Source organism: Lagopus leucura, unplaced genomic scaffold, assembly GCF_019238085.1.
Source record: "Lagopus leucura isolate 7727_CA_CO unplaced genomic scaffold, USGS_WTPT01 Super-Scaffold_100021, whole genome shotgun sequence".
Classification (NCBI taxonomy): Eukaryota; Metazoa; Chordata; class Aves; order Galliformes; family Phasianidae; genus Lagopus; species Lagopus leucura.
In genome coordinates this window covers 7,744,419-7,760,844 of record NW_024962274.1, presented here as the reverse complement: position 1 = coordinate 7,760,844, position 16,426 = coordinate 7,744,419, and the positions used below count along the sequence as shown (strand labels likewise).

The following is a 16,426-nucleotide window of genomic DNA, read 5'->3' as shown; positions in this document are numbered from 1 at the left end:
AAGAGACATGTGGGCAACCTCTGTGTCCGTGGAGATGCTTTAAGTAAAGCCTCTTCCTGAGGTTCGTTGCTTCCTGAGCAGACACAGAGCAGTTAGTGCAGTGACATGCATGTGTGTGTGTGATGACCTAAGTTTATCGGACCAAGCAAAGTGGTGTGACTTCTGAAAAGCAAAGTGAAGCAAAGCAAAGCGAAGGCACATTGTATTCTGTGAAACAGTGGAGCATGCTCTGCAGTTGTTAAATCAAACTTAGTAAAAATCAAAATGCACAGACTCATTCTCTGGGAACTTAAAAGAAAAAGTTAGAAAGTAGAAGATGTATGGTGAGTTGTTAACAGTTGGTATGTGTGTAATTTTGTGTTTGGTAAAGAGGCTATCTGTTATCTGTGTTAAAAAAGTTTAGTGTGTGTGAAAGTTAGAAGGGAGCAGGGAAGAAACCAGAAGTTGAGAATGCTTTGTGGAAGGGTAGGAGTGGTGTACACAAAGATCTATAATGCTTCTCTTTTTGTGTCTCCAGACATCATAAGGATTTGTGGTGAGTATTGAGGAGGAGAGGGGGACGGTAAGGCAGCAGGCGTAGGAAGAAGGCAGTAGCCTCAGCAGCACTAGGGCAGGGAGCTTGCTTGCATGTGTGGGAAGATGTGAGCTGCATCTGCTCTGCTGTCATAAAGTTCACAGTGATTTTGGAAGTCCTGTCACCAGGGCTTGTCATGCATGTATAGCTGTGTGTTTAATGGTTCTGATGAACCGTAGAGTCATTGAATGGCTTGGGCTGGAACAGACCTCAAGGATCATCAAGTTCCAATCCCTTGCCACAGGCAGGGTTGCCAACCTTGCACTAGATCAGATCAAGTACTAGATCAGATTGCTCAGGGCCCCATCCGTCCTAGCTTTAATTGCCTCCAGGGCAGGTGGGGCATCCACAACTTCTCTGGGCAACCAGTGTTCCAGCAGTGCACCACTCACCCAGTAAAGAACTTCCTCTTGACATCTAGTGTAAATCTCTCCTCCTTTAGTGTTAAACATTACTCCTTGCCCTATCACTATCTACCTTTGTAAAAAGCTGATTTCCCTCATGTTTATAAACTCCCTTTAAATATTGGAAGGCCCCAGTGAGTTCTCTCCACAGCTTTCTCTTCTCCAATTTGAACAAGCCAAGTTCCTTCAGCTTATCTTTATAGGAGAGGTATTACAGCCCTCTGATTATCTTCATCACCCTCCTCTGGACCCTCTCCAAAAGCTCCTGTGTTGGGGACCACAGACTCAGATGCAGAACTCCAGCTGGGCCTCACAAGGGCAGAGCAGAGGTATACCAACACCATCACTCCACCACAGGTCACCAGACTGGTTAGGCGCAGCCTTCCCTTGGAGAAGCTGTGCTGCTTGTCTCGGATCACCCGCTTGTCCCTCATGTGCCTTAACATGTATTCCCAGTGGATCTGTTTCACCATCTTCTCAGGCACAGAGGTGAGGCTCCCTGGCTTGTAGTTCCCCGAGTCATCCTTCTTCCCTTTCTCCCAGATGGGAGTGATGTTTCCCTCTATGTAGTCCCTGGGGACTTTGCCTGACAGCCCTGGCTTCTCACATGTACAGAGTGGCTCAGCAACCACATCAGCTATCTCCGTTAGGACACTGGGATGCATGTCATCTGGCCCCATGGACTTGGGCACATTCAGTCTCATGAGTGGATCTTGGACTTACTCTGCCCTTATGGTGGGGGGAAGTTTGCTTCATCTTCCTGTTTTAAGGAAAGTGTGAAGAGGGAAACTATTTTCCTAATGGACAGCTCTGAGATGCTTAAAAATATATTTTCTAGCTTGGCAGCTGTGATAACTCTGTAGATTTTATTTTTCTTGTATAGAAACATGCTTATGGAGATTTTTATCTGGTTTTCTTACAATCCACATAACTAGCTTTGCCTAATAATGTCCAGAATTTTCAAGAACAAGGTACAAATCCCAACTGAGTGTGGTGGGGCTATGAACTGCCATGTGAGTGGCCTAGCATGGAGGTTTGGCCCAACCAAGGCTGCTGGTGGGCAATGGAACATGGCCTTAGGGCCTTTCACCAGGAACTTAAGAGGACGTTCACAGGGACACGTGACAGCTTCTGTTCCTAAAAATCTGTAATTTACCAATAAAAGTTTTATTACAAAGAAAAAAAAAATCCTGTCCACATTCTATGTTATGCATTCACAGTATCTAGGGCATGATAGAGTGGAGAGAGCTTCCAGCCTGGTATAGATGTTTCTGTATCTAAAGTACGAGTTTAAAAGTATAATGGTTGAAATTGTATTTTCATTACATTGCTAGCTTTGTTGTTCATGATGATTTGGGGGATTTATTTCTTTATTGAAAGTTGTGGTTACTTTGTTGTTTTTAAATGTTTGTAGCTCATGAAATAGATAAAATTCTTGATTTCTGATCTTAGATTCTGGAAATATTTAATAGGTTATTCTGGACTTCCAATTGTCAACATGTATTAATCTAATCTGACCATTTGAATAACGCAGGCAAAATAAGTTTGGCTGAGAATATACACAGAATTCCTTCAAGTGCAGTTGGTACAATGGCACTTTTCTTTCTTTAAAAACAAGAATGTTGACCTTTTTAAAACTTGTGGTGCAGACTATCCAGAACAGGTACTTGAATGTTTCGATCTTGTTTATGTACTTGGGGTCTGAGGGCTCTTTGTTTTCGCTGAAGGGACAATTCCCTTCTGCAAGAGACTCTTTACCTATATGATATTTGTGTACTGATTCGAAGGACTTGAATTAACCTCTGTGAGTAGCGAATTGCCTCCTCAGCTTAATCTCCTCTGGCCCCCAGCAGTGGGTACTGGATGTAGTCCTTTGACTTTCAGCGCTTGGGTTTGTAAATTTATTTTTAAAAGGTTGAACAGGGAGCTGAAGCTGGGGATCATGCTCTTAGTTCTTATCAGTGCTCTTAGAATAAATGATATTTAATTTAACGAGTTCTTGTTTTGCCTTTGTTTTGTATTCTGGGGTTGTCAGGCATGCTCATCGATCGTCCTGCTTGCCTTTGCTTACAAGAAAGGGAGGGGATTATAAAAAGAGAGAAAAGGGTATTCACTCAGTTGCAGCTAAGGAAAAAAGTAGCCCTCATGTCCTCTTATGTCTAGGTTAGAAAATAGGGTGATATTTCAAATGACCATGTTAGGCATCCTCATACCTTACTTATATAAATTTCAAGTTCTCCTGCTTTCCCTGGAGAATCAGAGCATCCAAGGGTTGCAGCAAAGCATCCTGCTTGTTTGTGTTTTAAGCTTCCCTGCAACAGCCCAATGTCACCTCTACGCACTTCTTGAGTGCAAGGAGTGCTGTCTGCTGCAGGGTTACCTGGACACAGGGCATGGGGGGATGGAGGGCAGAGCAGCTGAGGCAGCCTGCTGTGGAGCCCTGCTTGCACTTCTGAAAGTGCTTATCTCAGGGAGCTTTTTAGCCAGCTGAGATGTTGCAGAGAACAGGGCAGTGCCATCTGTGACAAAGCCCTGAGTTCCGAGCTGGAACTAGCTAGTGACTAGTGACCTAATGTCATACACGACCTGGTGTCGTGCTTCTGCACGTGGCACACATTTGGTCGGCACTCGTGCAAATAACTGTGTTCTGCAGCATTCCAGTGTATTGTAAGTTACGGCTTAGCTTAGTTTGAGCCTACTTGAAAACTGAAGTTAAATAAGCCATGTGATAATTTAATATTAGGTTCTGAGGAGAAAAACAGTGTCGATACGTTGCTGCTCAAGTGGACTATATGTTCAAATGTAACAGTATTTCTGAGAAGATGCAGCTTGGGAGTCAAGGGCAGTAGTCTGTGAAGTTCTATTTGGAGATGGGATTTCACAGTTATTAATGTATGCAGTCTAAAACAAACAGTCTTGAGGAAACTGGGATGTTCAGTCTGAGGGGGAGGAGGTTCAGGGGAGACCTCATCGCACTCTACAGCTGCCTGGAAGGAGGCTGTGTGAGTTGGGGGTGATCTCTGCTCCCAGGTAACAGCAATAGGATGAAAGGGAATGGCCTCAAGTTATGCTGGGGGTGTTCAGGTTGGGTATTTGGAAGAATTTCTTCTTAGGAAGAGTGGTGAATGAGTGGTGAAGAGTGGAGTCACCATCCTTGGAGGTGGTCAAGGAAAGGGTAGATGTGTACTTGGGATGTGGATCAGTGGGCCTGGTGGTGGTAGGTGGTTGGTTGGACTAGATGATTTTAGAGGTCTTTTCCAATTTTAATGATTGTGTGATTACGAAAAATGTACTTGAATATTCCATATTCACAGAACTTAGGATATTGTCCTTTTTCTTTGTGTTCAGGAAAACCTCCACATGTTGTGCTCTGCATTTGTATGGTTGCTGGAGTGAGGTACCGCTCCTTGTATGTCTTACTTAACCCTTGTGAGAGGCTCACTAAGTGAGATACCAAATGCCCAGAGGCTTCTGTGCAAGTAATGCAAGTACAGCACTGCTTCCTGCATCAGTGACTTTCCAGTTTATGTGATAGCTCCTGAGCATTGTGGTAGCTCTCCTGCTGAGTGGATTGGGGTTATCCCTTCCTTACACTGAGTGACTGGTACAAAATGCAGCCTGAAACATGCAGTTGGGCTTTGGAGCAGAAATCCTTCGCTGAAATGTGATGGTTCCATCTGGGAACCTCACAGCAACTACTGCTGCCAGAGCAGGGATCTTCCCCTGGTCTGGAGGTGCAGTCACTGCAGCAGAACATGGGGGAAGAAGAGCTGATGTTCCTGGTGAGTTAATTCATTACATTTCTTGCTGGTAAATTCTTGTAGCTGGCTGGGCACAATTATGTTGGGAAAACAAAACAAAACAAAAAAGGAATTAGAGCCTGAACATTTATTTGTTCTTCAAAATAGAAAGTGTATTTAAAATGTTGGCAGCTCAGCCTGTCCAGTTAAGTGGTGAAATGTGCCACTTCATCGGTCCGCTGTCTGATTGTGCTGTGGATATCTTTATCCCTTTAAAATGGATTCAACTCCTCTTGAAAGTGTAGTTCATCTGGCTGGTACTTTTCTTGTGAAGAACATCTTTAAAGATTTAGAATAAATCTTTACTTTTTCTTCAGGAGTCTATAACATCATTTTGGTCTCTAGGTATGACTGTGTTGATTGGCTTAAGTTTATTTGTCTGCTGCTTGCTCTTTAAAGGGCTTCTGAATTAAAGTTATCCCTAGCAGAAGCCCATGAAGTCAAAAACAAATGTTAAGGAAGACAATGGCATAAAAACACAAGGTCTTACCTGACTTCAGGGCTGGCCATACGTTGTGGGTTTCTTTTTTAATTCATTAACCTATATTCCCTTAAAAAATGTTTTCTGTCACATTATAGGAAAAGCAGCTCATCTAAAAGTAAATGAGAACATCTCTGTGCATGCTGGAAGTTTCTGATGTTACGTTCTTATCTGACAGATATGACTGTTATGCAATGCACAGCCAGACTGAGCATACAGAAACAGAACACTGATTTCTATTTTGATTGTTTTTCGTTTCTTTTTCATCTATCCTCCCTTTTCCCCCTCCCCACATACACACAGAAGCCTGTTTCACAGCTTGGCATTTTAACTTGCCCAGAAATAAGAGAAGTGAACTCCGGCTGTGTTTGGCAATAGAAAATGCATATCACACCGTTCTGATCCTTCCGTTCTATTCATATGGAAAGCAGAGTCTGCCTCCCAGTGGACGTACTTAGCAGGACTGTCTTAAACGATTGGAAAATGGCAGTAAGTTGAAGTTTGGAGCAGGGTAAACTGGCAGTGATGCCTGGGCCGTACTCCCCCTCTCCAGTAGCCAGAGCTGGGGATAATGTTGAAGCTTCTATTTAATTCTTATGTTGAGTTCTTACTTTATGTATAGTGGTCTTGGTGTCTTTGTTCAACTGCTCTTTGATGCATAATTTGTAGCTGTGGTTCAAAAACCTAATACTATATTTGGGAAGTTGTTGTTTACTTCTTTTTGATGTTTACTATGTAGATACCAAAGCTACTTGAACATCTTCAGTTGTAGTAAGGTACTTCGTCCATCAAATTTGCTACCTTAGACTTGATTTTAATTACTCTTATTAGTGGAAGATTGATTGGCCAATCCATTTCATTAGGCTTATATAAGTTAAAAGCTTAAGGTAAATACATTTTAGTAGGAACATTGAGGAACAACTGAGTAGGAACATTGCTAAGATCAGAATTGCAGGGAAGGCTGTTTTTTCAACTGATGTTAGTATCTTCAAAGGATGTTTATAGGTGACAATAGGTTCAGGAGTGCCTGTTTAGGTGTCTGTAGCATTGCCTTTCTGTTGATTTAGGTTCCTGCAATGATACCCTAGGCTCCAGAAAGCACCAGAGTTGATACAAAGGGAGGTCCACCCTTCTGGCTTGACAAGAAGGTTTAAAGTGGATCAGTGAGCTAATCAGACTTGTTCCTAGCCACACAGGCACTAAAGTAGTGGGACAATGGAAGGGAAGAGCTGGATTTTGCAAACAAACGTTCTGTTTTTATTAGCAGCCCAGCATTAAATGTGCTTGAGCCACGTGGGAACTGCTGCTGTGGCTGCCCGGCGCTGTCACCCACCCAGCCCACAGCCTGCTGCCGCCTCTCCCCAGCAGCTGTGTGCTCAGATGAGCCTTGTGTGCAGGAAGGCCTGAGCTGCCGACAGGGCTGGGATTCGGGAGGTGTGCTGAGCACCAGCTCTGCTCTCAGATCAGTCTGCTGGGCCTGTGCAGTTCTCAGTCAGCCGGGCCTCGGGGCTCTGTTGGGTTCGCACCAGCCGGGCTGTTGGGCTGTGTAGGGTTCCTGTCTGCTCTGCTTCTTTATAAGCAATGTGACGGCACTCCTGCGGCAGCTGTGAGGAACATCAGTTTTCAGATAAGACTATGATAAACTTATCTTGCAGAACAGCTCTTCTACTTAGATTGGCATGTATTTAGATTTCTGTTCCCAAAAGCGTTCATCACCTCAGCCTGCAACTCATGTAGCATTCCAGGGATTTCCTTGTGAAATAGAGGCTGCTAACTATTTCTGGGTGTTTGGCTTTCTGTCCCAGTTTTATGCAGGTGAATACATGAATGTTTAAAAATAAGTAACAGCAACTTCTAGAACTCTTCATTTTGTAAAAACAAGTATTTAACTTGCTGAATATCAGCAAAGAAACATTTAAAGTCCAGGTGTAAACTAGCAGAGGCTAGTTATGCAAAGTTTGCAAACAGTGCAGAGTGCTGTATAATGTGTTTTCCTATGTTGTCTTAATTTTCTTAATCAAGATATCAGAATATCTACATGTATTGTCTGATATTTAGTCCAATAAAGCCAAGCCTATTAATAACCCTTGTTAACTTTTCTGCAACTATTAATTAATTGATTAGTTTGCAGGATTCACTGGTGTGAGAAATTTACAATTTAAGTTACACACGTATCAGTGTTTTTGCGTGGATAATCTGAACTCCCTGGGTTTGAGTTTGCTTGTTTAGTTGCTGTGTGTGACAGAAGTTGGATGGAAGCACCTTGATTCTTAACCTCCAGCCACTGAAATGGTCTTGTGGAAGTGATAATCTGCCTGAGGAGTGAGTGGCTTTGTAAATTATAATGTTTGCAGTCGGGGAATAGGTAGGAAGTGTTACCTGTGCTGCATATTTTAAATCTGAGTTGCTGGTATGCATTTTAAGTGTGACTTGTTTCCCTAAAGTGTGATAAATAAAGCCTTTGTCTTTAGTAGATTGAAGTTGGTGTTTGTGACAATTACTGTTTTGTGTAGTCTTTTTAATCCAGGAATGTTTACGACTCTTGCTGAAGTCTATTCTATGCATAGATAAATATACAGTGCTGTGTATGTAGTTTTTTTCAACTCCAAATGGTGGAACTGGTGGTACGAGCTGCTGAGTCTGACTGCTGCAGCGCCTTGGTTGTGCTGTGCTTAGGCATGAACCAGGACCAGCCTGCTGCGTGTTGTAACAGGGTTTGTTTTAACTTAATGTGGTGGGCCTGGACTCTCCAAGGTGATACAGTGCAGTGGTAGGTGAGCAAAAGGATTTGTTTATTTGTGTATATTACAAAACACAACTGAAGAAGCAGGGAATATCTTTTGTAATCGACATATGTAATTGGGATTTTCCACTTTTAGATCTTGCAGTTGCCTGTGACAGCTCCTGTTGAGTAAAATGAGACAGGAACATATTGTATCAGTTGATGTACCTGTGCCTGCCATAATAAAAAGTTGTGTAAGGTTTCTTTTTTCTTATTAATTTATGCTTTTATTGTAGTGCAACTGCTGTAAGCAGATCAATTAGTAAACACATTCCTGCAAGGATTTTATTTCTCATTCAACAAAAGTTTGCTTCTAAACCAAAAGGGCGTAACAGCATTAGTGTAAGAAGTGTATCAGGCCAAATCGCTGCTTATGCACTAAGCAGATCAGTGCTGAGCACTGCCGTGTGCTGCCCCAAACTCAGCGGTGGGTGTGCTGGTTGCCTCTTCCTGGGCTGGTCGAAGAAACCCATGTTCTTACTCTTTGCTGCTCGGTGCCTGTTTCATGGAATAGCTTTACATATAAATAGAACTGCTGTTGGGTGTGTGCAGGAATGTTTGCTTCTGCGCTTTTTCTGTATAAATGATTTTGCATAAATGAAAAGCTTTCTCCTCCAGTGCTTAGTCTCATCTGCCAACTTTCTTGCATGTTTGGTCAGGGTTTGAACACCCCAACTGCATTAGAATGCGTGTGTGCTATCTGGGGGCCTGAATGCTTACAGCTAACCTGCTGTGTAGGCTGCTGACTTCCAGATGTTTCACATACTTCATATGTTTTTATTTGTCAGTGACTTACTTAAGAACAGTATGTGGGCATTGTAAAGGCAGTGGGTGCTCTCTCAGTGTATTGGCTCTCACCAATATTTACTAAACCTACTTAGGATCCCGTTCTTGTCTACTTTGCCTTCCCTGCCCCTAAATGTTGAGTTTATTTAACCTCTTCTTGTGAGTAGCTGTATTAAGAGAGTGATGACCACAAATCATCATTTCAAGGACATCTTCAAATAAACCTTACAAGATTTCAATGAGAAGAAATGAGTCTCAACTGATCTGTAGGCAAGAAAATGTATTTGGAAAATCTTGTTTTTTTTAATCTACAAAAAGTAGCATTTGAGGCAGAAAAGCTACGTTTTTGTAAACGTTAATTTTTAAAAGAATCCGTTTGAAATAGACCTTTTGTTGCAATGAAGCCTTAACACAGTTAATGATTTGCAATTCAAAGAAATCAACTCAAACGTGGGGTTTTGTGCAAGGCTTTGAATAAGCCACCAAAAAAAAGAGCTTAAGATCAGACCTTGGTGCATTTATTCTTTTTTTTTTTCCCAAAGAAAGTGGAAAAGCCTTTCTCATTCTGAATTGGGAATAAAGCTGTTTGAATATCAGCAAAATCAAAGGGAAAGCTGCTGTTCTAGAAGGTCTCAGTGCCTCCCTAAGCAAAGAGCCGTGCAACCTACAGTGAATGTTTCTGGACAGCTTGCTTGTTTTTCAGATAGGGACTTTCTTTAGAGAAGAATTTGCCAAAAGGTATTAAGTCAGTTGTCTTTATTTCTTGCTTATCACAGAGTTTGGTTAAATTCCTTTTCTACTGCGTAGCCACAAATAACGTCTTCAGCTTTATAAGGAAAAAGTGTCTTCTCCCGTCTGCCCTGAGATGGGCCAGACACAATTCCCATGGTGTGTTACTTCCTGAAAAACGGGTGAACTTCTGTCTGCTCAACTCAGAATTCAGCATGAAGACGTCACGTTCTGTGCTGCTATCAACAGCACCATAATTTTTCTGGACAACAGCAGCTTATTGTCTGGCACGTGGTTATTTCCATTTAAGTATCCTTCAGTGACAGCCTAAGAACATAAGTCTCTTCAAACGATTATTGAATTTGCCCTTTAGCCTACTTAAGATTTTTTTTTATCGTCACTTGTTTTGCCTTTGATCTTAAAAATAATTTGTGTATATATATATATACACTGTTCCATTTTAGGTTTTAAACTCCTTTCCCTCTCTGCTGCTTGCTCCACTAAGTATCTACAAGGAAGGACTCCTATGCTGGAGTTAATACTAGTCTCTGGGTGCTTTGCAGAAATACTTTTGCTTGGAGTTCTAAAAAAGTGAATGATCTGGAGAAAGATGGAATTGATCTCATTCATCACATTTAGGATTGTGGATCGATTACAAAAGGATGTACAAGTCTAATGCTTGTGATAAAGTGAGGTGTCTTTCCATTACTAAGTTTTATCTTTTATGATACAAACTTTTTTTTCTACTAACTTTCTTTTTATTAGGGTTTTTGAAGTTGGTGGGTGTCTGTAAGACAGCAAAACTGGTATGGGATTGGCATTGTGTCCTGTGAACGGGCACTTGGTTCATTTAGTTAAGAACAGTCAAATCTGTCCATCTTGTGCACACATCAGTAATAGTTTTCTGACTTACGTTATTGCTCTTCATGTAGTTGTACCGATACATTTGAAGTTAACTGAATGATGTGTAATTATAGTTAGACTGCTTTGCTTTTATGGGCAAAACTATTTTTGTAATGGGCAGCTCATTCTCTGTTGCAGAAATTCATCTTCAACCATTATGACAATTGTCTTTGATTTGCCATAGTAATTTTAATTAATTCTCTTGGTTGTGTGGATCTTCTGGATAGACAGACTAATTTATTTACTGTGCATTAGAGCACGTTAGGGCATTGCATCATTGAATTCATTAGATATGATAAACTGTGCTTAAAAAAAAAAAAGTATATGGAGTATAGAGGTGTTGTAAGGACACTGGAGGAAGTTGCACAATCTCTTCTTAGCGCTGTTGGTAGGATTTGGGCTGATCAGTGGTTGGGTGACCAGCAATCAGGTTTCCCTCATGCAGAATGGTTACGTGACTTGTTTTCTTATGTTCTGTATGGAGGTCGGATGCTTACAGTAGAAGGATGTGCAGACTGCTGTTCAGATACACATGCAGGTTTCTAATGTGATCGGAGAGAGTCTTTTGAAATTGTGAATGAGTTGTGTTTGTCCTGAAATGTTATGTGGTTATGTGCTAATAAATGTGGTTATATGTGTAATTTATGAAGAAAAAAAAAAAAGAACTCAAGTCTTGAATTCCATAACAATTGTGTTTGTACTGTTTAACGTCCAAAGAAATGCAAATACCAACAGCAGTGCAGCCTGTTAAATGGGCAGAAGAATGTTTCCTCAGTACGGGTGGCTGGCGGTGTTTGTGTTGGGGGATTAAGGCTCCTGGCCTGATTTCTGCATAGAGGCCTACTTCTGATACGTATTGAAATGCGTGTTTGAAAACATTCTCTCTCAAATACAGTTTACTGTTAACTTTTCGTTTCTTTTTTTGCAGATCTTTCTGGATCCCTGTCTGATTGCTCCATGGTCTCAAACTCTCCCCTGTAACTGTCGCAAGGAGCCAAAATGAAGTTGAAACATAACATCAACCCCATTCTTCTGCAGTTTATAAACTTTATTATCTTGGTTTATACGGTTGTAACGTACATTCCTTGGTACATATTTTCAGGCTCAAGGCAGGCTATAGCAAAATCCAAGCAGGTTAAGGCTAGACCTGTGAATAACAGGCCTGGGGGTGCATACAGGTCTGTTAACAGTCTGCACTGCTTAGCTTCAGTTCTATATCCTGGCTGTGATACACTCGACAAAGTTTTTAAGTATGCTAAAACTAAATATAAGGACAAAAAGCTGTTAGGAACGCGGGAAATCCTGAAGGAGGAAGATGAAATCCAGCCATCAGGAAAGGTTTTCAAAAAGGTAAGGGTTTTTGCAGTCTGCCTTTTGAGAACTTTTTATTCCATGCATTTACTTCCTCTTGGAACATTTCTGGTCCAGCAGAGCAAGTTGGGAGGAGGAAAAGATAGGTGCTGCCTTTTATTTGCTTATTTACTTTAAGTAGTTGGCTGGTGTAAGTGGCTTAAAGTTCCTATTGTAGGTAAGCAAAAAATATTTCCCTTTGTCTTCTTCAAAATCATAATTAAAAGGAGTAAAGAAAAGTAGTCAATTTTCAGTGAGGTTAACCGTAAATTAAGAGTTTGCAGTTTTACCCTGCATGTTCAGGTCCTTAATGGAATTTTTGCTTGAAAAAGGATTGCCCAGACTTTAATTGCAAAACTTTTATTTTCTTGGCCTTCTTTAAGGTGATTTTTTTCTGCTAATCTGTAATTGTAGTGCAGAGAGGGAGGTTTAATTTTAGTGTAAAACTGCTGTTTCAAGAGACTGAGGTTTTTGTAGTCTTTAAAGTTCAGGGTTTGTGTTGCTTTGCTGGTAGTTGATTTATGTTTGATTACAGGCATTTAAAAATGTAGTTTTCCCTAAAGAAGTGAACCAGAATAGACATGTGCAAAGAAGGGTTTGAGTCCTTTGCTTTTATGTCAGATGTTATTAATTGCGTGCACTTTTGGGACTATTTTTGGTTTAGGTTGGTTTTCCTGCAGAAGAAGTTACGTCTGTAATAAAGGGGTCCTTAAACAATGCTTATTTTAAATTCTGATGTAGTAATAAATCAGTTAATATCACAGTGGTTGGCAAAAATCTAGTTGTGTTGAAGCCTTTACAGATTTGTTAGTGAAACTTCCTCCCAGTCATTAATTTTTCCCTGAGTTCAGAAATGCACTTTTTTTTTTCTTCTTGAGAAAAGGGTCCATAGAATCGTTTCTGATTTATGCTTTGATGCCCTGTAAAGAAGCAGAAAGGAGTTGGTGTTCTGCAAAGTAAAGGCTTCTGGGCACAGATCAGAATTTTCAGTGCTCTGTTCTTCGAATATAATTGGTAGCACAAGGCTTAAGATCTTATGAGTTTTAGCCTTTCCTATTATGCAAACAACATGCTCTGAATACTGGAAGGTTGATGAATGTTGATGTTGACCTACTTAAATTACTTATTTTTTCAGCCTTTAGATTAGAAATTACCTAAGCTAGGTAATTCTATCTAAGCTTGACACAACAGTCCCTTATGATGGTTGATTGCCATGCTTGCCTTGACCCTGTTCTGTTCCAAGTTGTGGAATTAGCAAGTAGCTTTATTTTTTTCTCCATTAGGAAGACGATATTTCTTATTACCTCATAGCACGTTTTAGCAAGTGAGTAAATGTGAAAATTGTACAAGGTGTCTTTGAATGTCAGGGTTCTTCTGCTTTGATTTTGGTCTTTCATACCATGCATCTCTTCACTGCCCAGGTCCTCTTAGTGAAAGTTAAGGCTGAGGTTTATTTGGTACAGCTTTTTAAATAGGTGCATGGCACTTCTCAGTTCTTATGTGTAGAGCATGTAATTCATGTACCTTCTGGGAGCTGCAAAACTTGTTGATTATTTTTTCCCTTTCAGAAATTGAATGGAGTGGTGGGAATGGCTTATGTGCCTATCTGAGGTCATCTGTATGTCAGTGGCAACTCTGAATGTAGATCGTGGATCTGTGTACTGAATTGCATTGCCTGTTAGAAGATGGCTTTCTGATTTGCAGACTGCATTGGGCTAAATTAGCCTAAGTAATTTATCGACTAAAGACATATCCCCTCAAATTAAAACAAAGCTTCTGATTCTTAACAGAACTAAGTGTATGTCCACTTTAAGCTAAAATTATTTAAAGCTAGATTTACATCTTTAAGTTTGTGTGCACTCTTAATTTAGAGAGCAGTGATATCCAAGATAATCTGTACTGTTTTTGGAACTTTGTATTTTATATTATTGTTTGAAAGATCTATTCCTGTGCAGTGGCCAAAGAAGCAGAAGTTCATAGACTTTAAGTAAAAACAATCAAACAAAACAAGCAGCAGAACAACAGAGATAGGAAATAGTGTGAGTTTAGACACTGGGTCATTATGGTGGCAGGTGTTTAATACACAATCCGTGCTGTTCCTCACTTTATTAAAAATAAATAAATAAAAAAAAATGAGGCTAGAGAGATGAGCAGTGAGGTACAAGAGGAGCCTTTCCTTGCAGCAGGGGAGTGCTGCAGTGTTCAGGGTGCCTGGTGCAGAAACCTGCTGCAGGGGGCTGCAGGAAGGTTCTGGCTGTGATGGGCAGAACGAGGGTAGCTTATGATGATGAAAAACACCGTAGGTGCTCCTAGGTAATCAGTATTTTAGGGAGTGTGTGGTTCTTCATTTTTATTGCTGTTTCCAAAAATGTTCAGCTTCAAATTGTAGTTGAGATTCTTTGAGGCTTCTGAGCTGTTTGTCAGCAGACTGCAAATGGTCAGTCAGGTTGGGCAGTTCCATGACTGTGTGCCCTCTGTGCCTTTCAGAACGTTTTGTGGCACCTTCATGCTAAAATATATAGAATAGAGCTGCCCTACAATCCAGGTTAAAAAAATGTTCAGCAAATACTTATTCGTTGGTAATTTGATAAATTTCCCAATATTAATTCAGTAGTGTTATTAAATATTTTCCAGCATTAAAGGGTAAGATTGAAGTATTTTTATTAACTTGCAGGTTGAATCTGGTTAAAAGCTGATGCACTAGAGGGCAGTGTCTTTCTACTTGTGCACTATTCTAAGGAAACATTGAGAGGTGCTGTCTCTTCTGATTTCGTGTTTGGTTTTACATGTCTGTTTAATCGGTTCTGAATAATCTTGGCTCCTTGGCCCTTCTCTTGCAAACTCCCAGACAGTTACTTTCTTGGCATGTGTCAGTAGTGAGAGCAGGGAGAGGTTCTGAAAGCTGCAAAGTAAGGTGTGTGGGTGAATGTTCAGAAGATTATGGCACTTAACCATCGGCCTGAACAGCTCTTTATAGTAGCAACTTTACACAAAAAGGGCCAAGGAAGGAGATGTGTTTGAAGATGAGTACTCAAACATCAGGAAGGGTGTGTGAAACCCTAAGCTGTGCTGCATCCTGCAGAGGAAGCATGCAGGGAAGAAAAAGGGAATGTATACAAAAGAGGTATGTTAATGATGGGGGGAGAGGATAGCAGAGAGACTCTGGGTGTGGGGAGGGAATGAACATGGGAATTCAAATACATAGAAGGCAGTAGCAAAAGTAAAACCCAATATAGCCTGATGGAGAAAAGTCTTAATGACTCAGACTCACTAGAGTTCTCCAGAAATGCAGCTTCCAGTATGTTATTTCCTTTCTGCAGGTTGTCTCCTGTTTCAGGAAAGCAAAGCACATATAGGGCCTTTTTTCACTGCTTTGTATCAAACTGGCTTAAACAGTGAGGATAAATTATTTAAGAAACTGAAAGTTGCTTAAAGAAGGAGAAAGAATCACAAGTGTTATTCAGAAAGATCAGGTTTGTTTGTTTTCTTTTTTCAACTTTGGCAAGTTACACCACGGGTGGTGAAAAAGACCAAAGGCTGTTGATTTACTAGTTGGAAAAGCTACCAGAAGTGGTAACAAGAACCTGCTGCTTTTTCCTGTTATTATTTAAGAGCAGCATTCTGATACACTTCTGTAAGTGGAGAATGGTGGTAGAAAGGGTGTTGCTTTAAGTTGCTTTGTACTGGTGAGTTCTGTTGAGACTTTCCAAGGTGTTTAGGGCGGAAAAAAATTTCTCAAGCTGAAATTGAAATTTGAAATAATTGAAGTTTTAATGGATAGGAAAACGTGTGTGGTTTTTTTTGTTTGTTTTTGAAACATTAAAATGTTGCCATTCCAGAAGCACTTTGGTGTGTTAAAGTGGCTGTCATGCCAGGTCCCAGTCATTGGCGTGTTAGCAGCGAGTCGGTGCCCAGGCACTGTGCCCGTGGGGTTGCCAGCAGCCACGCATGGCCAGGCAGCATCCTGCAGTGGTTCTCTGCTAGGACAGCAGGGGAGTTGCTGGTGATCCTCCTTCAGTAAGGGTTTTGGTTCTGGGGCAGCCTACTTGTCTGTGAGGCTGTTTCTGTAAACAAGATGGGGAATCTTGAGCAGATGTGTGTGAAATCTGTTCATTTTTCGGTGGTAGTGCTGTTGTTGGCAAGTATTGGTTTTTTGTTTTGATAAATGATATTTTCTAATGAAAATGCTTTGGAAGTTTCCAAGCATCTTTCTGTGTGTGCCCTGAGTGTTGTTTCCCTAGATGTAGGCATTAATGAGGAGTATGGATTAAGGCTGTAGTGAGTACAACTCAGCAGAAAATTTCAGCAGCTTGAAAAAGTGTGTTGATAAAAGAAATGTATTGGAATTTTGTTTTCTTTCTGTTAAAATTCAAGCGAGCTTTTCATTTTGCTAGGAAGTCTGGAAATACAGCCTTGTTAGAAATGTGGTTACACGTCCAAGTTAGATGTTCCAATCTGTAACCTCAAAACTTAGATAAATCTGAAAAACAGAATGGGGCAATGGGGGAAAAGTTTGCTTATCTGATTTTGTTTTGTAGTGTTTGTGTGCATTTATTATTAATGCTCTCTAGCCAAAGGAAAGGTCGAAAATACTTGACCAATGAAAATGGTGGTGTT

General features: G+C 40.7%; 1 protein-coding gene across 1 annotated transcript in view; it reads left to right on the top strand.

The window, feature by feature from the left end:
• Positions 1-16,426, top strand: part of ACSL3 (acyl-CoA synthetase long chain family member 3) — a 44,221-nt gene that overhangs the window by 4,038 nt on the left and 23,757 nt on the right. Inside the window, exon 2 of the mRNA XM_042878461.1 lies at positions 11,388-11,809. Within this exon, the coding sequence (XP_042734395.1) occupies positions 11,459-11,809 (351 nt within the window). The 5' untranslated portion in view covers positions 11,388-11,458. The remainder of the gene's footprint in view (positions 1-11,387; positions 11,810-16,426) is intronic.